The sequence below is a fragment of the Thermobia domestica genome, chromosome 13 (genome assembly GCF_964235325.1).
Source record: "Thermobia domestica chromosome 13, izTheDome1.hap1.1, whole genome shotgun sequence".
In the NCBI taxonomy this organism is placed as follows: domain Eukaryota; kingdom Metazoa; phylum Arthropoda; class Insecta; order Zygentoma; family Lepismatidae; genus Thermobia; species Thermobia domestica.
The window spans coordinates 130,979,396-131,004,933 of record NC_137466.1 but is presented as its reverse complement, the minus strand read 5'-3'; the positions used below and the strand labels follow the sequence as shown (position 1 = coordinate 131,004,933).

At 36.7% G+C, this 25,538-nt stretch overlaps 1 protein-coding gene across 1 annotated transcript in view; it reads right to left on the bottom strand.

Annotated features, from left to right (window-relative positions):
• The window catches only part of LOC145667754 (sodium-coupled monocarboxylate transporter 1-like), an 84,227-nt gene that overhangs the window by 34,584 nt on the left and 24,105 nt on the right, over window positions 1–25,538 (bottom strand). The window contains exons 2-3 of the mRNA XM_081735197.1: window positions 21,599–21,750; window positions 18,101–18,241 (exon numbers count right to left, since the gene is read on the bottom strand). Of these exons, the coding sequence (XP_081591323.1) occupies window positions 18,101–18,241; window positions 21,599–21,750 (293 nt within the window). The remainder of the gene's footprint in view (window positions 1–18,100; window positions 18,242–21,598; window positions 21,751–25,538) is intronic.

Genomic DNA, 25,538 nt, shown 5'->3' with positions numbered 1-25,538 from the left:
CCCCCAGTTTGTTTTCGTTCTGGCGGCGCCCCTAATTGTGTACAAACGAAAATTTTGCCTGAACATTTCTGTAAAAACGACGTACAAATGATTGCGACAATTTGTGATTGAATTGGACATGGTCGGGGGCTACCACTTAGACAGCCCCACTTAGTTTTCGTTCTGGCGGCGCCCCTAATTGTGTACAAACAAACATTTCGCCTGCTCGTTTCTGTACAAACGAAGTACAAACGATTCCGACAATTTGTGATTCAATTGGACATGGTGGGGAGGTATTACTTAGAAAGCACCCCACTTAGTTTTCGTTCTGGCGGCGCCCCTAATTGTGAACAAACAAACATTTCGCCTGCCCGTTTCTGTACAAACGAAGTACAAACGATTGCGATAATTTGCGATTGAATTGGACATGGTGGGGGGGGCTACCACTTAGACAGCCCCCTTTTTTCTGTTCTGTCGGCGCCCCTAATTGTGTACAAACGAAACTTTTGCCTGCACATTTCTGTACACACGAAGTAGAAACGATTGCGATAATTTGTGATAGAATAGAACATGTTGGTGGGGGGCTACCAGTTAGACAGTCCCCCACTTTGTTTTCGTTCTAGCGGCGCCCCTAATTGTGTACGAACATACATTTTGTCTGCACATTTCTGTACAAACGAAGTACAAACGATTGTGACAATTTGTGATTCAATTGGACATGGTGGGGGGGCTACCACTTAGACAGCCCCCATTTTTTTCTGTTCTGGCGGCGCCCTTAATTATGTACAAACGAAAATTTCGCGTGCACATTTCTGTACAAACGAAGTACAAACGATTGCGACAATTTGTGATTGAATAGGACATGGTCGGGGGCTACCACTTAGACAGACCCCAATTTTTTTCGTTCTGGCGGCGCCCCTAATTGCGTGCGAACATACATTTCGCCTGCACATTTCTGTACAAATGAAGTACAAACAATTGCGACAATTTGTGATTCAATTGGACATGGTGGGGGGGGCTACCACTTAGACAGCCCCCATTTTTTTCTGTTCTGGCGGCGCCCCTAATTGTGTACAAACAAAAATTTCGCCTGCACGTTTCTGTACAAACGAAGTACAAACGATTGCTATAATTTGTGATTGAATAGGACATGTTGGTGGGGGGCTACCAGCTAGACAGCCCCCAATTTGTTTTCGTTCTGGCGCCGCCCCTAATAGTGTACAAACAAAAATTTGGTCTGCATATTTCTGTACAAACAATGTACAAACGATTGCGATACTTTGTGATTCAATTGGACATCGTGGGGGAAGCTACCACTCAGACAGCTCCCCACTTTGTTTTCGTTCTGGCGACGCCCCTAAGTTTGTTCAAACAAACATTTCGCCTGCATATTTCTGTACAAACGATGCACAAACGAATGCGACAACTTGTGATTGAATTGGTTTTGGGGGGGGGCTACAACTTAGACAGCCCCCATTTTTTCTGTTCTGGCGGCGCCCCTAATAGTGTACAAACGAAAATTTGGCCTGTACATTTCTGTACAAACAATGTACAAACGATTGCGGCAATTTGTGATTTAATTGGACATGGTAGGGGCTACCATTTAGGGGAACTCCCTCGAGAGGAATCACTCTACTTATTTATTGGAAAAAGCAGAATTTAAAAATTCGCATTCGTCCAAAGTTATCGTGTGAAGTAACAGCCGTTTGTATGTACGTACTAATATTGATAAGTTCCACTACGCGATCCCAATTAATAGTTCATATACCCGCGCCACACACACACACACTAGCATTTGTACACACGAAAGTATACCTGGTAGTATCCACACGCTTACGCCGGAAACTAGAAACAAACACACACACACACACACACACACACAGGGACAGAGAGAGAGAGAAAGAGAATATCTTGTTGTACCTTTATACTGAATGCACCATTACTCACAAAATCAGTTAAAAAAGAAAAAAGAAAAAAGTTGTAAATGAAACTTTCAAAGATTGGTACCACTGCTGCGTGTCACACATGAGATTGTTCCATAATGATTGATTCGTAATATGATGTATATGGGTTTCTTAATGGTAGTATAACAAAATGCCTTCAAATTGACCACTAAATAAAAAGTGAAATTTATTTCTCAAATTTCTTAAAATCGAAGTCGGTGGGCATTATGGGAACAGTCTACAATAACAATATATGCAAATAAATATTAATATACTTCACGTTTTCCAGTGGGTGCAAGAAAGCTTCGAATAGTATTTGTTGCCAGAAGCATTAGCTGATGTAAATATATATATATATATATATATATATATCTGCTCTCTTCCTCCTCCCCCATGTTGCTCCGCCAAATTTAAATTATAAGAACAATCCCAGGCCTGAGCCTCATCTATGTTGAAAATTTGAGCAAGATCGGTCGAGTGGTTCAGGACTTATTAAGTTTTATTTATTTTCTACACCCTCAGTTTCACCATCAAAGTGAATAACCTAAAACCAGACCAGCCGTGAAACAAATGCATGTTACAAATTTGATCAAGATCGCTTTCGAGGCTCGGGAGATTTAGTCACAAACAGTGATTTTCAGGTGTCAAAACACCTTGGACACCTGCAAGAAAATTGACGAGAAAAGTAAAAAGAGATGATGGGAACAGATGTTTGATGAGGGTCCGCTACTTCTGAAGTGTATGTCATTCATGGCCGCTATCTTAAAATCGGGGGGCGCGGTGGCTCAGTGGTAGAGCGTTCACCTCCGGTGCTTGGGGTCCTTGGTTCGATCCCAGCTTGCGCCGTGTGGACTTTGTGGTGGACAAACACCGTGCTCGTGGGTTTTCTCGGGGTTCTCCCGTTTCCTCCCACTTCCTTCATTCCACCATTTCACTCATCTCTCATCATCACCGTCTCCTTTAGCCTAACCGGCATAACCGTGGGACGTAAAACTTAAAGATTTCATTTCATTTTTCTATCTTAAAATCAGCCATTTTGGATTCAAGTCATTTTTTTTTAAATGGGAAGGGTAGTGTATGACACATCAAGTAACACTAGCTTGAGCTCAGGAATTTAGCGGTGTAATTTGTTTTTTTCTATGTTGTACAATTTAGAAGTTATTAATGTTCAAATGCAGGAAATTATCTTGATACTGAATGCTACAACACATGTTTTACCTGTTGTCCATCCCGTGTAGTGCACAACTGTAGTCGCCATATTGTCTACTTAAGATGTCCCCATAGATAAAAATCAAGGGGCGTTAAATATGAGGATCTGGGCGGCCACTCCATGGGACCACGGCGACAAATCCATTTCCCTGGCAGTTGTTCATCCAATAATTCACGGACACCAAGTCGTTCTGAAAATAACATGGGAAATGGGAATACACGAAACCCGTATTCCTTCATTGTATGCCTACAATATCTGTGGAAAATTAAACCACTGCGGTTTGCTTCTTCCCTGTTGGGCGCTAACTATCAATATTTTGGGTACGTTCTATTCAACCTAAAAAAATTCGAAAGAAAATAAAAACCCGTATTCCTTTATTTTTGCGTATTGTAAATTCAAAATGTTTGCGTATTGTAAATTCAAGGGGTCCGTGCCCCACCCAACCGTTTCCTCCAGGAAAATACGAAACCCTTTTCCTCGCTTTATGTCTGAAATAACTTGAAAAAATTCATTCACATCGGTTCACTTCTTCTTGCCTTCCGAGGGTCAACTTTCAAATTTTTGGATGGGGATTTTGGAACAAAAAACCTTTTTTCCGGAGAACATAAAAAACTTGTATTCGTTTATTTCTGGCGTATTGTCCATACACAAAGTTATGTTGCAATTCTTAATGTCCTTTATACACATCTGACATACTGTTACTAGCACTTTTGATATATCGTGATCAAAGGTTTGGTCAGTTCGGTAGCCCACCGAACCGTAATTTGAAAAAAAATACGAAGAACCGTATCATCAGTTTACGTCTGCAATATCTGTGCACAATTTCATTCACTTCGGTTCACTTCGTTTTGTGTTTAGTGAGTCAACTTTCAAAATTTTGTATATGGGCTTTTGCCCCTTAGACCGTTTCTTTCTCAGAAAATAAAAATCCAATATTTTTTGAGTATGGACAATACACAAACTTATGTGGCAATTATTCATGTCCTTACACATATCGGACATACTGTTACTAGCACTTTTGATATTTCGTGATCAAATGTTTGGAGTGGCCCTTGTTCTAACAAACCGTTTTTTCCAGGAAAATACGAAACCCGTACAATTGTTTCACGTTTGCAATATCTGTGCAAAATTACATTCTCTATGGTACACTTTCTCTTAGCATTCGGCGATAAATTTCAAAACTTTAGGTGTTCTTCTTTTGGAACCAAAAAACCGTTTTTCATCAGAAAATAGAAAAGTATTCGTTTTTTCGTATTGACCGTACAAAACTTTCGTTGCAATTCTTCATGTCCTTTACACACATCGGACATGCTGTTACTAGCAATTTTGATATTTCATGATCAAATGTTTGGAGGGGGCGTGACCCACCTAACCATCTTTTCTAGGAAAATACGAAACCCGTATTCCTTCATTGTATGTCTACAATATCTGTGCATAATTAAATCACTGCGAGTCACTTCTTCTTGCCTTTCGGGCGTTAACTGTCAATATTTTGAGTGGGTTCTTTTGAACCTAAAATTTTATTCATAGAAAATGAAATCCCGTATTCCTTTATTCCTTTATGTATTGCGTGTTTTAAATGCAAAAAGTTTCGTTGTAATTCTTCATGTCCTTTACACACATCTGACATACTGTTACAAGCACTTTTGATATTTCGTGATCAAATCTTTGGAGTTGTCCGTGCCCCACCCAACCGTTTCCTCCAGGAAAATACGAAACCCGTATCGTCATTTTACATCTGAAATAGCTATGCACAATTTCATTCACTTCGGTTTACTTCTTCTTGATTTCCGGGCGTCAACTTTCAAATTTTTGGATTTCGGGCTTTTGAAACGTGAAACCTTTTCCCCGGAGAACATAAAAACACGTATTCTTCTTTCTTTTTGCGTATTGTCTATACGCGAAGTTATGTTGCAATTCTTCATGTCCCTTTCACACATCTGAGATATTGTTACTAGCACTTTTGATATTTCGTGATCAAAGTTTTGGAGGGTTCGGTGCCCCACCCAACCGTTTTCTGATGGAAAATACGAAAACCTGTATCCTCAGTTTGCGTCTGCAATATCTATGCACAATTTCATTCACTTCTTTTCACTTCTTTTTGCATTTCGGGCGTTAACTTTCAAAATTTTGGGTAGGAGCTTTTGCCCTCTAAAACCTTTTTCTTTTTGCAGAAAATAAAAATACAGTATTTTTTGAGTCTTGACCATACACAAAGTTATGTGAGAATTCTTCATGTTCTTACATACATCGGACATACTGTTACTAGCACTTTTGATATTTCGTGATCAAATGTTTGGAGAGGTCTGTGGCCCACCTAACCACCTTTCCCAGGAAAATAGGAAACCCGTATTTCTTCACTGTATGTCTACAAATCTTTGCAAAATTAAATCACTGCGGTTCACTTCTTCTCTTTCGGGTGTTAATTGTCAAAATTTTGGGTGAGTTTTTTGAACATAAAATAAAGCAAATCCACCGAAAATAAAACCATGTTCTCAATTAATTCTTGCGTATTGGAAAAACAGCAAGTTTCGTGGCAATTCTTCATGTCCTTTACACATATCTGACTTACTGTTACTAGCAATTTTGATATTTCGTTATCAAAGGTTTGGAGCGGTCGGTGCCCCAAGCAACCGTTTTCTGAAATAAAATACGTAAAACTGTATCCTCAGTTTACGCCTGTAATATCTGTGCACAATTTAATTCACTTCGGTTCACTTCTTTTTGTCTTTCGGGCGTTAACTTTCAAAATTTTGGGTAGGAGCTTTAGCCCCCTAAAACGGTTTCTTTATTGGAGAAAATGAAAATAGAGTATTTTTTTTAGTATTGACCATACACAAAGTTATGTGGAACTTCATGTCCCTTACACACATCTGAGATTTTGTTACTAGCACTTTTGATATTTCGTGATCAAATGGTTGGAGTTTCCCGTGCCCCACGTAACCGTGTTTTTCGGGAAAATACGAAACCCGTATAATCGTTTCACGTCTACAATATCTGTACAAAATGATATTTACTTTGGTTCACTTCTTCTTAGAATTCGCGTTAACTGACATCCTGTTACTAGCACTTTCGATATTTCGTGATCAAAAGTTTGGAGGGGTCGGTGCCCAACCCAACCCTTTTTTCCAGGAATACGTGAAACCCGTTTTCCCTCAATTTATGTCTACAATATCTGTGCACAATTTCATTCACTTTGGTTCACTTCTTTTTACCTTTTGGGAGTCAACTTTCCAAATTTTTGGTGGAGTTTTTTATCCTAAAACCGTTTTTCCGCAGAAAATAAGAATGTATTCGTTTGTTTTTTTGGGTACTGTCCATACGTAAAGTTTCGCTGCAATTCTTCATGTCCCTTGCACAGAGCTGACATACTTTTACCAGCACATTTGATGTTTCGTGATCTAATGTTTGGAGGGTCCCGTGCCTTACCCAATCGTTTTTTTCCAATAAAATATGAAACCCGTATTTCCTTATTTTACTTCCGCAATATCTGTGGACAATTTCACTCACCTTCGTTCAGTTATTCTTGCCTTTCGGTTGTCAACTTTCAAAATTTTGGGTGGGGCTTTTTTATTAAATCTTTACATTATATAACTGTTTTTCTTTTTTATTAGATTCTGTTTTTGGTGTGAAGGAGAGAAATGGTTTACTCTAATATTTGTTTTTTTGCCATTCATCTTGTTTGAACTGCTTAAGTAAGAACATTTTCTAACTTTTGATGTCATCCAACTAGGTCACAATAATAAAATTGTCGTTCTTAACAATTTGTTTTTATCTTATTTGCAGTTTGCCTCACTGATATATTTGTTACAGAATTGAGGTTTTGTCCAACGCCTTTTGAATTCGCAACCAACCCATCCGCCGTGCTTTTTGGTTTGCTTGCTATTGCAGGGAAAGGAGAATTGCATGTGATAATGCCCTTTTGGAGTCATGTATAAAAAAGTAGTTCTAGCATACACAGCTAATGGCACCACTAATAGTAAGTACAAAACAGCTGATAGAGTTTCTAATTTTTTCTTGAATCTTAAATTAATGCAACTCATTACAATGTAACTTTTTCCTGAAGTTCTGGATATATCTGAATTTTCTCTTCGTCTTCCCTTTTTTCACTTGTGATGGAATGCATTAATTTACTGTAGAATAATGTAATCTCCCTCTGTATCTCATTGCTGTTGTCATCAGTTATATCGCTCTCTTTTTCAGTGTTGTGATCTACTTCTATCCATTGCTAAAGATTTGCTTTACTTCCTTAAGACGCATGTTGACTTCAGTCGTGTTTCTTACGAACTTGTTGTTGAATTTTCTTTACCTTATTAATTCCGTATTACCTTGCAATGTTCCACATATTTCATTTTAGATATAGTATGTTACTACTAAACTATTTCTCTTCTTTTCTTCATAATATAACGTATTTCTTCGGAGATTCTTCTCACTCTTTTTCTTTGCAATACTTCCTATTAACATAGCTACGAGCAACAAAACTTATGTAATATCCATCTTAGCTCCCGAAATGTCCATATTCTCCTCGAGCATGATAAAACGGTACATCCGGTTCAGATTAAAATATATATTACTTTATTCTTGGGGATTTTCTTTCTACACGTTCCTGTCATGCTACAAGTCTATGTTTTCTAGTTTGATCTTCAGATACAGTTTTTATATTACCAAGAGGGTCTCTTCGTTTCTTGAACCTGTTACTTCAGTTGTCCATTTTGTATCTTCTATTAGGCGTTATGTATTCAGTTTTACTTGCCTTTCACATGAATGTCTACAAGTCTATCGATGTTTTTCCTTGAAGAATGAATCCATACTGCATATCTACCTATTTTCGCCGAAACTACGAAGACGTATTGTTTCTTTAGATTGTTTCTAAGAAATCCATGCACCCGGTCCTGGCACATTCTGGCCCTCTGTATTAGAATAAATGCCCACTATTCAATACGATTAGTTTTTCGTTTCGTCTTACTTTGCTTAACTCTACGGTGTCTCTGTTAATCATCTCTAACTCTCCGTCCAACTATGAACTCTTGCTTGTGATGCAAGAGGTCTTGCATTATATGATACCATGGTTACTTTTGAATTAAAACATATTCCATAACTGTGTGGATGCTTCCTCTTTCATGTAACAGACAGTCATTGTCTGGAAAAGGACTGGACTAAGATAACAGCTTCATTTACAATTAATTTGCCTGTCATCACAATTTGTAAATACCGCTGTCACACTACAGTGGTATGTGATAATATAGAGGGTGAAAAGTGGACATCCTTTTCCGGCATAGTTGGATGTGTAAAATTCATTTCTACCTTTCATGTGAGTCCAGATTTTGCTTATTTGTTATATTTTTTTAATAAAAAACAAGATTTTTTGTGAGGATGTGGTAATGGAATTTCAAAGGGAAGCGTTAGTTCTCTTTATACTCGCCTTGGTATTGTGTTTGGTGACTACACACTACTTTTAGTGATAAGTAAAAGATAAGGCTGCCTAAAGGTAAAATATCTTTATCTTGTAGTCCAGGCTCATTTTCACCTAAAAAGATCTCAATTTGACATGAGCGAGACCAAAATTCAACATAATGTATAGAATGTGGGCAAGAAAGATATCACGATGCCTGTAATCCTATATCTTGTCAATGATTGAAACTGTGCTGACAGTCTGAGTGTTGAATATTGCCTTCCAAGTAATAATAAGATCCTCTTCCATTCTGTTATAAACATAATTATCTCGACCAATTAAATAAACTCGAACATATTATAATTGCCCTCTGTTACTGGAAATAGTAAATGAGAACCAAATTTCAGAGCAACTTAAATTGGATAGTACTTAAAGTGTTTTTTGTATCAGTAGAATCTCATTGTCTATTGAGTGACAACCAAGAACAGATTTCATCTTGGGATCAACTAAATGTTACCGTAGAAGTAATAAAATTCGAGTTATCTGCCCAACATGTTGTACAGGTAGCTTGCATCAAAAGTAAGAAATCAGGTGATTTTTTATAGTCAATCAATAACTTTTACTTACAGTTTGCGTACATTTTCCAAACATGTGATAGTTGATTATCATAGATTAAAAGTACGTCCCTATATTCCCATTATTTTCCAATGCTTTAAACATCAACAATTCTGGCATATTAGCACATCACGCAATTCAACATATTTCGCTAATTTTGTTTAGTGTCTTACGTAATGGTTTCACTGGTCATGGTTTCGTATCTTATGTAATGACCAAATTCTACTACGTCAACTGTAAGGCTGATCATTCCGCGTGAACTATACAGCTTTTCAAAAACAGAAACGTATCCGAGAGTTCGTTGCTATTTGAAAACGTTTCCACTACTCATTCAAAGAGCTGTATCTGGGCTAGCGTTCCAATCCCATTCCGTACACGTAACTTTCTGGAGGCCTTCTTCAACCGAGACATCTGACATTTCTACTAAAACAGCGTTTGTTAAATGTAAGATTGTAAACCCAGAACACTCAATGCTCCCTTTTGCAGCTCACAACAGAGTATTCCCGTGCTTTTGGCACTAATGCTCTAAAACTAACGCCAACTTAACATCACTCGCCACACTTTTTTGACATCATATTAAGGCAGCACACTTTTCGTCGCATTCTCAACCATGTTATCTCTAAAAGAAGCTCAAACTTACCATTAGTTCCCAAGCCACTATGATAGTGAAAGCTTGATTTCACTGAAATATGATAGTGCAAGACAAAGTGATTGAAACTGTCTTAAATGAATTCTTAACCGCTTCATCAGTTAGGTTGTAAAATCAAAGCAACTTATCTCTGACCACTTATCTACACCTGTCTCTTTGAAAGAAAACATTGTTCATTCTTCACAGTTACTTCTTACATGATATACAATATAATCATTCCACTGATGTTCGCGTTTTCGGTGGCGTAACCAACCCTAACTCCTAGTATAATTGTTGTTATATTAACAACATTCAACTTTGCAAGTAGTTCCAGTGCCAGATTATTTCCAATGGACACCTACAATCTCTTCTTTGTACATATTTTTTTGCTGAAGCCTTTTCCGTAGGCTAATTGATCCTGCTTTCCGAATGGCTACCTGTATTGATTCTGAATGTCTACCTGTGTTGTCATCTGTGTTAATTCTGAATGGTTACCATCGAGTATGAAACAGTGTTTGTACAACGATATTGGCCACAAATCTGTGTTCCTAGTTTTTAATAATCGTAGTCCTTCTCAATTGGTTCTTAATGGTCCATTGAGATTATCCTGCATAGTGATTCCCTTCCGGATGCCTTCACATGGACAGTAAACCCGTATGGCGTATTCTTATCTAAGTTGCAGTTTCTTTTATTTGTTCGCCAGATTGTTGGGTTTGAATATATTAGTTGTTACTTAAAGTGGTTACCATGCATTAAAAATCTTAAGTATTCTTCTATGAAAGCTGAGAACTTGACTAGAGTAATTTTCCTCCGCACGTGGGTTGATTTTATTGTTTTGTTGCGATTATATCATAGTCTAGTTTGGTCCTAGTACGATTATCGTTGCTTCTACTCAGCAGCCAGTTCTTCTTTGTTGAAGCAACATTATATATCCTGGAAATCTTGCTAGCTACGGTGCTGTTAGAAGTAATCCTGTTCGTAACATTTATATTAAAGCAAGCGATTGAACTCTATCGTCGCAAGAGACTTCCCCTAATAATACCGCCCATGTCTGTGGTATTTCTGACCATCTCTGTTGCTTTCGTTTGCACGATGGAGAGATCTACGAGCAATATGCAACATTTAATCGGATTTCAAACGATGATTACGAGATTCTTACTCTAATGAAGTTTTGTAGCCATCTTTTTGCTTGCCTAATGTTTGTGCTCTTCTACCATGGATGCTGACTCCACAAAAAATTTGACCTTCAGTTGTCACTCACCAACAACACACAAACACTTAAGAATGTTATCAAGAGCATTCTACTGGAAACAGGAGTGCTACTAGAACATTACGTCTGTGTTAATTTGGTGTATACCACGATTACATAGGAAATAGATACGTCGGTTGTGCCTTCGTCTTGATCAAGAAGAGCCCAGAACTTTGACTTCATAGCCTACGTTCAGTATTTCAGCTATAGCAATATAGTCTAGGCATCGGGGTTTGAAAATTAAGTTCCAAGGGCAAATCATGTAACAACTTGGCATCCGATATTTTTTGAATATATACTCATCACTGATCACAAAATGCCTGATGCCTTAAAACAGACCTCACGGGAGGCGAGGGGGAGAAACCCGAAATTCTAGCCATTTCTATTATTCACTACAACTCCCTAACCATTGGAGATAGAACATCCAAGCTCTTTTTATTTTGTTTGACTAATTGTCTTCTACAATTTAATTCTAGTGCATTTTGAGCTAAATATCATGGTTTTCTCGTTATTTGAATTTTTACTCAGTTTTGGTTGCGCGTGACATGAGTTTTTAACCATAAATTCTTTACAAGATGGAATTCGGAAAAATGTTTCCTCTAAAAGTTTTTCGTCATTCTACGTTCTTTCAAAAAATATATACTTATATTAGTGTAGGACTAATAGTGCCTGAGTTATAAGCGATTTTATTCTGTCATGTGCGAAACTGATCATTCTGTGGCCCAAGAGTTACCTTCCTACAAAAAGTTGATATTAGCAGCTGATGATGATTAATATATATATAATCTTGTCTGCCTGTAAGTATATAATCCTAAAAAATAAATCTCACCATACTCGAAATAAAAATATCCATTTGTAATATTAGTTGAGGGAGTTTTGGATAATAATCCTTGTCAAAACGCAAAATTTCTTTGAGAAGAAAGCTTTCTCTAGTGCACAGTATGAGAAACTCTGCAAATCTGTTTCTTTATGAGTGTCTCTGATACCTTCTAACACATGCAGTTTTCTATTCATTTTTCTGAAAAAAAAATATTGTTTGAACAAGGTTTGTTTTTGCTACAAGTCTGGCGTTCTCTAAGGTGATTGACCAAGGATTCGAGCAGATTAAAATCGGACAATGCAATATCGGAGCAGTATGAAAGATGCAATAGTGTTTCCCATCCAAGCGTAGAATGGTTTCCTGGGTCATCCTAGCCATGCAGGGCATAGTGTTGTCCTGTAACAGGAGGACCTATTTGCGATTCAGAAGTGCTGGTTCCAAGGTTTTGAGTTTCTTTTGAACACGGCTTAACTGCTTACAGTACGCTATCGCATTGATGCTCCGACCAGCAGGTAGCAGTTCCCGATGCACGATACCGCGAGCAGTCCATCAAACACACAGGATTACCTTTTTCTGGTGCAGCGCTGGTTTCGGATTTTTTGGAACCTGTTCATGGGATGCTAACCAATGATGACGGCGCTGTGGACCTTTGTATAGATCCCACTTCTCATCACTTGTCCAGGAATGCCTCCTTCCTCAGACAGCAACAAAACGCAGGTGTCTGCAAGCGTAGCGTTCTGGTCCGGAGTTAAAATATATGGGACTCATCGGACTAACTTGTGGTGCTTCCTAAGTTGATGGATGTGTGCTGAATAGTTTTCCCACTCACACTGGATTGTAGTCCCAGTTCCTCATATGTCCGGCCACTGTTTGCCCCAATTGCTGCCTGAAGATATTCATTTTGTACATCTGTTGGTCGTTCGGCAAGTAGTGCGTCTTCGAGTGTTTCGACACCGTCTTTAAACTTGTTAAACCACCACCATTGCACTGTCTGTGTAGTCACGACACCCTCACCAAAGGCCTGGCATACCTTCTGCTCCGCTGCAACTACGTTTGAACCCAGTTTCATTTTGTACAGCATACACGCCCTTATGGCGCTCTGTGAAAGTCCTATGTTCACTCTGTCCTTACGCAAATTCACGTTGTAACTGAAATGCCACAACCAGGTAGTATATTGGATATAGCCACACTAACAACTGACCTTCGCCTTATCTGCATTCGCATTTAACTCACAGTGTGAGGGCTAATTGAACACATATGTCCACCGCAATAACAGAACATTTTGGGTACCTTTATATCTTGTGATGTCTTTAATGCAACATTCAGTCTTCTTCATCACTCTGTTCATTAACTGATTGAATTTTTATACTCGCTAGGATAAGTACACATTGAAGTTCACATGAAACCGCGATTCTTACATTTGTTTCAAACTTACACACTCGAGTTTCTGATAGCTGCACGTGGTAATCTCTAAAGAAGCCTTGGGAATATCTTAGAGTGTTTTCGAAACTGGCTTCAGAATTTGGTCCTTCAAGTAGCAACAAGGGTATTCTGGAATTGGTAGATAAACCTCACACTTATCAGCATTTCCCAAATTGCTGTTTGGTAGTGGGATCTCTTAATGTGTTGTTTCAGAGCATCACTAGTCTGAAGTAATATCTCCAGGGTGCATTTCCCTAAAAGTAGGAGCATAGTTTCATCACGAATCTTAGCACTAACCTTGAGGAGCTTTGTAAAAGACAGTCCTGCAGATTGGATAGCGCTTGCTGATAAAGGAATCTATCATAATGATAATAAAAGGGCACAGTTGTCTGACATGAGTAAGTTGACAGTTCTTGATCTTTGATGATACAATTAGATATTACGTTATGTCGCATCCAAGTGAAGAGCGATAAGCCTGTACCTCTCCTCTCATTCTCAGATAACTGGTGGCAAAGGTGATGAACTGGATTAAACCTTCTTGTCTTTGAAATCCCGCCATCATGTACAATTCTCATAATGGTGTATCAACAGCAGGAATACATCGGTGTCTCTATTCATCACGACATTTCTTTCTGAACTGTGATTGACAGCATGAAGTATCATTCTATAATCTGCTTCTTCATTCATCCCTTCAAGATTTTGAACATCGATCTCGAAGTTTGACGTAACAGTTTTCTGATCTTTACCACTATCGGAAACAACAACAAAGGACTCTGAAGGTGATAATTACAACAATGCATTATCTACTTATGGTCTACTTACTCAGAGAACTGTGATCTTTTATTTTCCTTAGGACAGATTACATATCAGCAAACGCTATTGAATCCAGAACTGTTTTACACAAAACTCCTTAAGGTTAATTTGAAGATCTGTGATGAAGCTAGGTTCCTACTGTTAGGAAAATGCAGTCTGGAGAGATTACCTCCAACTAGTGATGCTGTGAAACAACATATTGAAAGATCCCATTACCAAACAGCAATTTGGGAAAGCTGATAAATATGATATTGATCTACGAAAGCCAGAAGACTCCGGATGGTACTTGAAAGACCAAATTCTGAGACCAGTTTTGAAAACACTCTAAGATATTCCCAAAGCTTCTTTAGAGATTACCATATGTAGCTGTCAAATTTTGAGTGTGTAAGTTTGAAACGCAAATGTAAGAATCTCGGTTTCTTGTGCACTCCCATGTGTAGTTGTCCGAACGAGAGTAAAAATTCGGGTCTAGGTCAAAACCCCCACAGCCAAAACCCCCACACTCAAGAAATGTCAAAACGCCCACACAAACGGTCATAACCCCCACACAAAAGGACAAATCTCCCAAACGCACGAACGGTCAAAACCCCCACAGCCAAAACCCCCACACTCAAGAAATGTCAAAACGCCCACACGATCGGTCACAACCCCCACACAAATGAACAAATCTCCGAAACGCACGAACGGTCAAAACCCCCACAGCCAAAACCCCCACTCAAGAAATGTCAAAACGCCCACACAATCGGTCAAAACCCTCACGCAAATGGACAAAACACCCACACATAGCAACGGTCATAATCCCCACATAAATGGACAAAACTCCCACAAAATCGGACAAATCCCCCACACTCTGAAACGATCGTCATTTCACGTCTTTGTTGCGGCTCTTTATGACGCCCAAGAAGAATAGTTGCATCATCAGTTTAAGTGGAATAAAAAATGTTATTAAAAAGTACAAGGGCAATACATGAGTATGGGGGTTTTGTCAATTTGTGTGGCAGTTGTGACTATTTCTGCATGTGGGAGTTTTGTCCATTTGTGTGGGGGTTTTGTCCATTTATATGGGGATTGTGACCGTTTCTATGTGTGGCTGTTTAGTCCATTTGTGTGGGAGTTATGACCGTTGGAGGTTATGACCGACTACCAGTGTGGGGGTTTTGGCTGTGGGGGTTATGACCATTCGTGTATTTGGGAGATTTGTCCATTTGTGTGGGGGTTATGACCGATCGTGTGGGCGTTTTGACATTTCTTGAGTGTGGGGGTTTTGGCTGTGGGGGTTTTGACCGTTCGTGCGTTTGGGAGATTTGTCCATTTGTGTGGGGGTTATGACCGTTTGTGTGGGCGTTTTTACATTTCTTGAGTGTGGGGGTTTTGGCTGTGGGGGTTTTGACCGGTTCCCAAAAATTCAATATCTGTTAATAAACAGTGGTGAAGATGACTGAATGATGCATTAAAAACATCACAAATTTCTTTATCGTTTTATCATATAAGAGTTGCATAACATTATTGAGAACTAATTCTAGAAACCAAATAATTTGTTCTCTTGTGTAGATATTTCTTAGGCAAACGATTTCCTTATATTATATTTCCTATTATAGATTTATTGTATTATATCAACTGTACGCAATCTCAATAATAGGGAAGTGCTTTTCCCGTAAATAAGATTTAACAGTTTAAAAGTTAAAAAACGTGGATGGCAAATTGTTCATGATTCTCTCTTGAAGAAAATTTTGAAATCTGGTTCCTTCTGTATTTCGTTCAATATCATTGTAGTACATAAATCGAAGGACTTGTAGCAAAACCAAACCTTGTTCAAACAACATTTTTTTTTTTCAGAAAAATTAATAGAAAGCTGCATGTGTTAGAAGGTATCAGAGACACTAATAAAGAAACAGATTTGCAGAGTTTCTCATACTGTGCACTAGAGAAAGCTCTCTTTTCAGAGAAACTTTGTGTCTTGACAAGGATTATTTTCCAAAATTCCCTCAACTAATATTAAAAATGGACATTTTTAATTCGATAGAGAGACTTAATTGCTCTGTAATACTTGCATGCAGACAAGATTTTATATATATTAATCATCATCAGCTGCTAATATCTACCGTTTGTGGGAAGGTAAGTGTTGGGCCGCACCGTGATCAGTTTCGCACACGACAATAAAGTCGATTGTAACTCAGGAACTATTAGTCCGGCAGTAATATAAGTATACATTTTTTGAAAGAGCATAGAACGAGAAACTTTTAGAGGAAACATTTTTCCGAATTCCTTCTTGTAAAGAATCTGTGGCTAAAAAACTTATGTCACGCCTAACCAAAATTGAGTAAAAATTAAAATAACGGAAAAACTATGATATTTAGCTCAAAAATGCACTAGAATTAAATTGTAGAAGACGATTGGACAAACAAAATGAAAAGAGTTTGGATGCTCTATCTCCAAATTAAAATAAAATAACGGAAAAACTATTATATTTAGCTCAAAAATGCACTAGAATTAAATTGTAGAAGACGATTGGACAAACAAAATGAAAAGAGTTTGGATGCTCTATCTCCAATGGTTAGGGAGTTATAGTGAATAATAGAAACGGCTAGAATTACGGCTTTCTCCCCCTCCCCTCCCGTGAGGCGTGTTTTATGGCATCAGGCATTTTTGTGATCAGTGATGAGTATATGTTCAAAAGATATCGGTTGCCAAGTTGTTACATGATTTGCCCTTAAACTCGAAAAGGACAGCACTTTCTTCAAATTGATGCATTGACTAATAGGATTGTGTGTTATCAGCCTGTGTCTGGACATGTCAGCTTTAGTTAAACTCGTATACCGACACAAAGGCCTAAACTCTGCATTACTAGATGGTGCATCGGAGTACTGTCTCCCGAGCAACTATTTTGCACAACGGCAATCATATTAGAACCAAGCAAAGAACATTAATTTTCACTCAGTCAAACTTCTTTCTGGTAATTGGCAAAAGTTCTCGCGTACTAGCCACCGGAACGAACTGATTTTGACGCTGTTTTGTATCAGACTCTCTCATTTAACAAATTAGTAATTAGTGTGGTGATCTAACTGTACGTATTATAAAGGCTGTTTCACAGTACTTCTTTTTAGTGTCCAGAATACCCATACCCCACACGTTTAGGTTTTTTCAAATTCTTTGTCTGATTTTTGAATATAATATGATGTTGAGTTTCGTCACTACCAATTTAATTCGTGAAATCATAATAGCTAAACTGATGTAATGTGTATCTATATTAAATATTTCTTATTATTTGTTATTAATATTTATATTTTTAAAGTTTTTGTTACATATATATATATATATATATATATAATATTTATTTATTTATCTCTTGTACTCTTGTATGACCATTGATTTAATTTTGATATTTTTCTACTTTAATCCCATATTTTGCAGTACTTTTATTTGAATTACACGTTGTTTTAGGTTTTTCATTTTGAAATTGTAATTTACTGTATTTGTATAATATGACGGTGACAAAAAGCCTGGAAACTGACGCTATAATTTAACAATAATTATTCATTCATTCAAAATGACACGGCAACTTTAAATTTGCTTTAATAATTTATAAACAGGCACAAAGTAGATTATACTAAAATAACTATTATTTTGGCGCTGGATATATTCCATATGATTCGCATAATATATAAAGTCAGTTACGATTATAATTTGTTTAAGGTGTAACTTCTCGCTAGTATTATATAAAATTGTATTGCATTGAAATTCGAAACTCTCGTATGTACTTATCTGGACACCATGTTGAATTCAACTTCCGAACTATCTTTTGTTTTCGCTTCTTTTCGTATTGCGGATAATATTTTAATACTCTGAAATTCATGTATAAACACTTCTGCAAACAATCCCATGATACTTTCCTATCAGACGTAATTATAGAATAAAATCTTACGATTTATTTAAAAGTACATATTACAACATAAATTTAAATATAAGTGAATAATCCTCACAATGAAACATTTACTAAGATTTTGTTTATATCATATATTACAGTCTTACCTGCGTGCTTTCACAAGAGTAGGTAGCGACAGATATCGTTGTACCATGAGTTGATTAGTTGCGTTTCTATTAATAAAGTAAAATATTGGTCCTATAAGCCCATTCCATACTGTGTTGCGAATTAGTGGATTTGGGTCAAAACTGAAAATAATAATAATAATAATAATAATAATAATAATAATAATAATAATAATAATAATAATAATAATAATAATAATAATAATAATGCTATATATATGATTTGCTATGGATTATCATTGATTAGCATTTAAAATACAAGAAATCTTAATGTTCCCGAAATGGAAATTAGGATGCGGGAGTGAATATTCTTCTGAGAGTTGACACTAATACTATATATAATGTTATTTTAGGTTATAAGTGAATTAGCATTTTCTTTGTTTAATAACAATTTTATGAGCACATATAAAAGAATTTAAAACACACAACTCGAGATGAGTTGAAGGATCTAGCAAATATATTATTTAATGGAATGAAGTACAGGGTTATTGAGAAGATTATGATAAACTAACTTTTATTTATATTGTATTGAAATGATATGCAAAACCAAAATTTGTCGTATAAAAGGAGAGGAAGGATATACGTTTATATAGATATCATATGTGCAGATGTCTATCTAATAATCAACTTAATGTTACACGCGTCGCAGTGTATCCTCGGTTTTCATATACCCAGCAGTTCCTATATAGTACTTCTTTCTTGACTTTGGTATGAAAATGTTACTTCAAGACTGTTGGTGCAAATTTCACCACATAATACACACTCCCAGCCATCGTTGTCCTCAATAGTATTGTTGGCATAATATCTAGTACACCTATTGACTTTGACGTAAATTATAAATACAGATTATAAAATCTACAAACTTCATTTATACTTTCCGGCCAATATTAATTACATATGTCGTTTTAGTACAAAATAAATACGCTTTAACAGAAAACCCTTTTCCTTAAATAGGCCTGTATATTATGAATATTTTATAACAACGGTACTGCAAATTTAAGGTAATAAACGAACATTGTTAATTAGTTAGTTAAGCTAATAATTGAGTATCTACTTACATTCTTGCTACCAGCGAGGAAGACATTCGTATAAGGGCTAGCCTTTTCATATGGTCTGTCAGTAGAGTCTTTTAAGAAGACTTCAGAAGAAATATCCTTAACTGTCTGTACCGCAGCCTAGGTTGCCCAATCAACCACTTCCCTAACCCAAGTGCGCGCGTTAGTCGCCAATTTTGGAGATACCCCAATGGATTTCCTCCTCCGGTAGGAACGACAGAGTATCAGGTCCTACCTACCTCATTTTATGGGAGAAGTACACAGTAAATCATCTTCACCAATGGGCGATATAGTCCATTTGTACCATGCAGATATTCCCATTTGAGAAACACCAATCGATCTCATTCGGTGGGTCCGGGTTAAATAGTTTGCCTCATTGTCCAATAAAACACCAAGGTGAGATACCACTCATAGTCTTTTGTTCAATAGTCCGTGTGTTTGACCTTTTTAGAAGGCCATTATTCTTCTGACTCTTTGCCTCCTTCAGTAGGGAGGTTATAAACAAACAATCAAATTTAGTAAAGTAATGTTAAATAATTGTTCAATTACAGAATACGTTTTAGTATTATAACTGTTATGACTCTTATGATGGTGGTATACAAAAATCTTTAAATTCTTCAGAAACACATATTTATAGGAAATATTGTAAATTATGTAACAAAAGTGGTTTATGAAACTTAAAACTGTTTATTAAATTAAATGAAGGTGTTTCAGAAAGTAAACTAAATTCAAAATATTACAGGAAGGGAACATCCCACACATTTCAAATTCTAGGAATAGAAGCTAGAGGTTTCTAAACGGAGTTTAAATTTTTAAATAGATGCCTTTGTCAGCTGATTTGGAATAACAGATAACTGACGATGACTGTACCGTTAAGTGTTTGTAGTACGAAAGAGCAGTTAGCAATTTACGTTTATTTATGGTGGGAGGTCTGAAACTTCAAGTCATCCGTAGAAGCATATTAGTAAACTATGGGGATAGCTGCAATAGCTGGAGAAAAGCGAACGAGTGGACAGATCTGTTTGAAAGTTAGAATGTAGGAATCGTAGATTAACAAGTCCAAGTACGGTCGTTATAGATTAAAATGTGCTACGTGTTAACGCCATGATTGGTGAGAACCTTCGTATTTCTTTAGAAATATTGCATACGACATACGATTTATGTACTGTTCATTTCTAGACACCTTCCTAACGAACCTAAGGACTTCATTGCTTTTCTATAGCAAGTATAGTTGTTCCGGTACTATCACAATATTTTTTTACAACTTTTCTAGACGAGCTCTTTTGTACCTGTATGGTTAGCGTGGGCGTCTTTAGTGCAAAATCACCAATGTTATTTCCAATGGTATCTTTTATGGTTCGGACTCCACGTTAAGTTGTAGGTATAGGTCTCATAACAACGGTTGCTTAACTAAGAATCAATCAACTAATTTTAATAGGTTTGACGATTACAACAATCAGATATCTAATCGCTGTTTTCTTATGATGCAAACTGCTGCAAGAACATCTTATCCTTGCAATTGTACAGCGGGGGACACTTCTAAATGGTACAGCCATATGGAGATTTACGGCTAAGGTGTACCATTTAGAAGTGTCCGCCGCTGTACAGTACATGCAGTCTGTTGGGAAGTGTCAGCACTTTTACAAGGCATTGGTGTTCTTTCGCGATTTTGAAACGTCTTGGTTGATTACTGCTGTAAAGATCTTCTTCTTGTTCACATCAACCATAGATTCGTGAGCAATATGGAAATTTTAAGGCTTTTCTCTCCCTTATGGCAGCTGTTTTATACTATGATAAAGTCTTTTATTCGTAACTGCCTCTAGATATTCTATTCTTGGTCTTCTTATGTCACTTAATTCAGAAGTTCTATGGCGTGGTAATGATTCCCAATATTATGTACATAGTTGCGAAACACATCAGATATAAAATAATTTCTTCACATATTAATGAAGCACTGATATCTCTCAGGTTTAAAAACTACAACCCGTGTGTTTTGTCTGCACTTTCTTAGTCATCGGAAGCAACTCAAATTAGCTCTTAATTGTAATCGTTCTTTTGGTCAATATTTTTTAAAGGGAAAACAAATTTTGCAATTTATGATGAAATAATAGAGTACGCTACTTTCATTACACTTAAAAATATTGGTGTTCTTTTCCAATTAGCTCTAGTAGAAATTTTAATCACATATGTAGTCCACATTAACTTTAACAGAATTTTTTGCTCATCGTTATGCTTCCCCAAGAAAAACAAGCGAAATTACTTAGCAGTCATTTAAACAGTTCAACTCACGTTAAATTTGTTAACGGAGTTTGATGAAACTGTATACTAGAATTAACTGTGATATCTTTCTTTCAGGGAACAGCTTTCAGTGAAGGATATGTAACAAAGAAATATTAATGAAAATTTTTGTAGAGGATGCACTTACTTGAAAATATCAAGGCGACCACCTTCATAGTTCCTTTCCCAAACTTCATCTATACCAACATTGATTGTTGCTTTCACCGCAAGGAAAATAACAGATCCATACACAATGGTACATTGAAAGACATCTGTCCATACAACAGCTTTCAGACCACCCTTCGAAGTAAATTAAAATAAAACATTTAAAAATAAAAAAACTCAGAAAGTACAATATAATACATTCTCTTGTTTTCTATGAACGCAATACAACATCATAGATTTATGCATTTTACTAACTTTCATAATAGTGATGGTAGTACATAAATACTGTATACTGCGGGAGAAAAATATAGTATATCATATTCAGTATTATTTCAAGACATAATTGTTTTACGTAGTTTAGTAATTATCTATTTTCTTAAATACTGTATACATAAACAAGTTCCACGATTGTTCTTTTCGTGTCTTTAAAGTCTTCACTCTCAAAATTAAATTTTGCGCCAATGAATTAACATTTCAGATTGCGTGAAACAAATATTCTTTAAATATAACTTTAATTCCGTCATAAGGCCGTTCGAAAGAAAATTTCTGTTTTTTGAAACAATCAAACTAGCTTCTCTGACATTTATATTAACTTAGTCCAAACTAATAATACTACGTATTTCGGAAGATAAAAATCGTTATGTTACGCGTAGGTATTTCCCGAATATTGAAACGAAGTCTACCTGTAATATGATTGAAGCTAATTGGTAAAGGGCAAATTATATTTTATTAATCTTGATATTAATATTTTGTAAATTTTCATATTTTAAATGGAAATAAAAACTCAATTCCCAATCTGGTGCTCTTAGGTCGTTCAGATGTGTAGATCAATTAAGGAGGTCTCGTAACAACTCAAAACCGTGTCTGAAGAAAACATTCTTTTAATAGGAAATATAACTTATGTTATGCAGCAATATGTTAAGTCAGTAACAAACACTTCCTATTTCGAGTCTTGAGGAAATTCTTGAAAATGTAATTGTAAGCGGAAGAAATGACGCAACCAAAAACTAGGAAGGAAAGGTAGGTGGACAAAAAGAGTAATGAACTCGAGAGAGTTTTGAAGTGACCATCACATAGGTAGGTTCGACCTCTTAAATCTTCTCTGATCAAAATCTTGATGAGTACATGCTGGTTACTAATTGATAACGAGCTTGTATTATTCGACTTCATTATCAATTTCATTTACATCAAAATCTAACTTCTAATTTAATATGACAGTTATTATTGATTTGGTCATAATGCCACAGCACAAGTTTTGGGTAATTATTTGATTGGATATCTCCACTTATTATTTATGCAATCAAAATTATCCATCTTAATAAATTATTGCTCTACCTAAAATTAAATGGTTAAATTCGTCATAAGATTACATTTTAAATTCCCCCATGTTAACATGGTTATTATTACATGAACTATGTGTGGATATAAATTGTGTATGTCGACGTCTGGATTTCGATCCAATCAGTTGGCAGACATTATGGTGATTTAAGCCCCGGATTTTGTGGTTAGCGCCATTGTTAGAAACACGCTACAGTAGTGAGTTGAAAAGTTAATTTATGGCTAATGCCTTTGGTACATACATGGTAGTACAGTTTTTTGTTTAAATATAGATATCGATCCCGAAGCCACACTATATGAGTAAGAAGTCAAATCATGCAGAAAACAGATGGTAAAATTGCATTGGATATCAGATTTGTTGTTGTCCAACATGGTGATGGTATTTAAGTTTGAATATGTGCGTACCATTTTCTATAGAAAATTATGTAGAAACTTACAACAAAGACATATTGCATATATATATAGATGTGTTTTGCGTTTATGATTGAGGTGCGTTTCACATGTCAGGCATTCTTAGGAGATCTTATTGCAGTGCATTGTAACAGGAAATGCTTATGTGTACAGTAAGCGTGTGCGAAGGTAATCTTGAAACACGATGTTAGTTCAGTACAGTTCACGTTCAAAGAATTAAATATTTATAGATATTTATTGTTAACTTATGAGCAAACGTAGAGTGAAGTTAAGATCAGACATGGTGACCCCTCCATCTCCCCCCCCAAACAAATAATAGACGTGGTGAAAACGTTAACTAAACAAATGTCTCTCAATCTAATTATCAGTAAGGAGCACCCACCCAAAACTCAAGACCTATTGTAAATGCATATAGCAATGCTTTTCCTTTTCCCATATATGACTCAAAACAAATGACTATTCAGCAGTTCTTTTCTGCGTTTGACGACACTATAAACCTCAACAAATTATCCCCGAAGGAGGCTAAAGATCCAGTAATAGCATGCTTTTCAGGAAAGGAAAAAGAAAGGTTCATAAATAGGTAGTAGTTGCATACTAACAAGGGGCATGTTTCGGTTCGAACGCGAGGATCAACATAAAACTTTGTAGACATATACAGGACTAAGTACTGACCACTGTCTGGTAAGTCATTCCCGTGTAAAACTCGCTTTCCGCCGAGAGCGCCAGCTATCCTTCGAAATACTAACAGTTAAATTGCACGTTATAGGTGCTGAGTGAAGTTCATTCAGGTGCGTTAGTGTGTGGTAGTAAGCTCGAATTAGTGTTAGGTGTGGTAGTCAGTGTCGGGGAGCTTCTGGCATTAACCTCGTTCATGTAGTTGAACTGCTAAAAGACTAACTAAGACGCATATTTAAGAATCAAACATCAGTTGGAGCACAAGATGAGTCGTTTGCAGACATGTTGGTGCAATTTAATTATCAATGAGTACGAAAATGAATTAGAAATGACATATCGACCATATCGACACTCGCTAGAGATGATAAAATATGGCACGACACAGCAAGATATATATGAAAGCAGTTCAGAGCGGGAAGAAGACAGCAGTCTAGAGTGGGAACCGGGAATCGGGAAATGAAACTCCAAACAGTGAAATGTGAAACTATCAGATTATTTGATGAAGGTCGTACTCATTCGTGAAATAATAGCTGCTTGTTTCTAAAGATTTTCAATGAAAGTCGTCTACGTTTTGAAATCCGATAAGCCAACTTATTTTGCAGCTTGGAAAGCCCAGCACTGTAAATACCAGTAATACACTAATGTTCCATGCTTCCGCGCCTCGTCAAATAATCTGATGACTTCACACTTCATTGTTTGGAGTTTCATTTCCGCATTCCCCTTAAATGAAGCGCGTGCCCATAATACAAAATAGGTTTCCAGTTACTTAAAGAAATAATTTTCTTGTGTCGTGCCAGAAGCTTCCTGTACGGTACGAGTTGTATTCTCCTTCATGATAATCTTTATATATACTCCGGACTTCCTCGTTCGTAAACTGCGACAAAATGTCTGTTCTTTTCATTTTCATGATGAAGATACGTCATATTCGCTTTGACTAATGTCTTCTTCCGCTCTGAACTGCTATCATAGATAAATTGCTGTCTCGTGCCATTTTTTCTATCATCTCTGGCGAGTATCGATGTGGTATAATTTCTAATTCATTTTCGTACTCATTGATAATTAAATTGCACCAACATGTCGCAAACGACTCATCTTCTGCTCCAACTGATGTTTGATTCTTAAATATGCGCCTTAGTTTGTCGTTTAGCAGTTCAACTACATGAACGGCGTTAATGCCAGCAGCTCCCCGACACTGACTACCACACCTAACACTAATTCGAACTTACTACCACACACTATCGCACCTGACTGATTTTCACTCTGCACCTATAACGTGCAATTTAACTCTTAGTGTTTCGAAGGATAGGTGGCGCTGTCGGCGGTAAACTAGTTTTACACAGGAATGACTTACCAGACAGTGGTCAGTACTTAGTTCTATATATGTCTACCAAGTTTTATGTTGATCTACGCGTTCGAACCGAGACATGTCCCTTGTAAATCATATGAGACATTTAAGGAAGAAGTAAAAAAGTGTTTTAAAAGACCGAAAGAGAATGTAG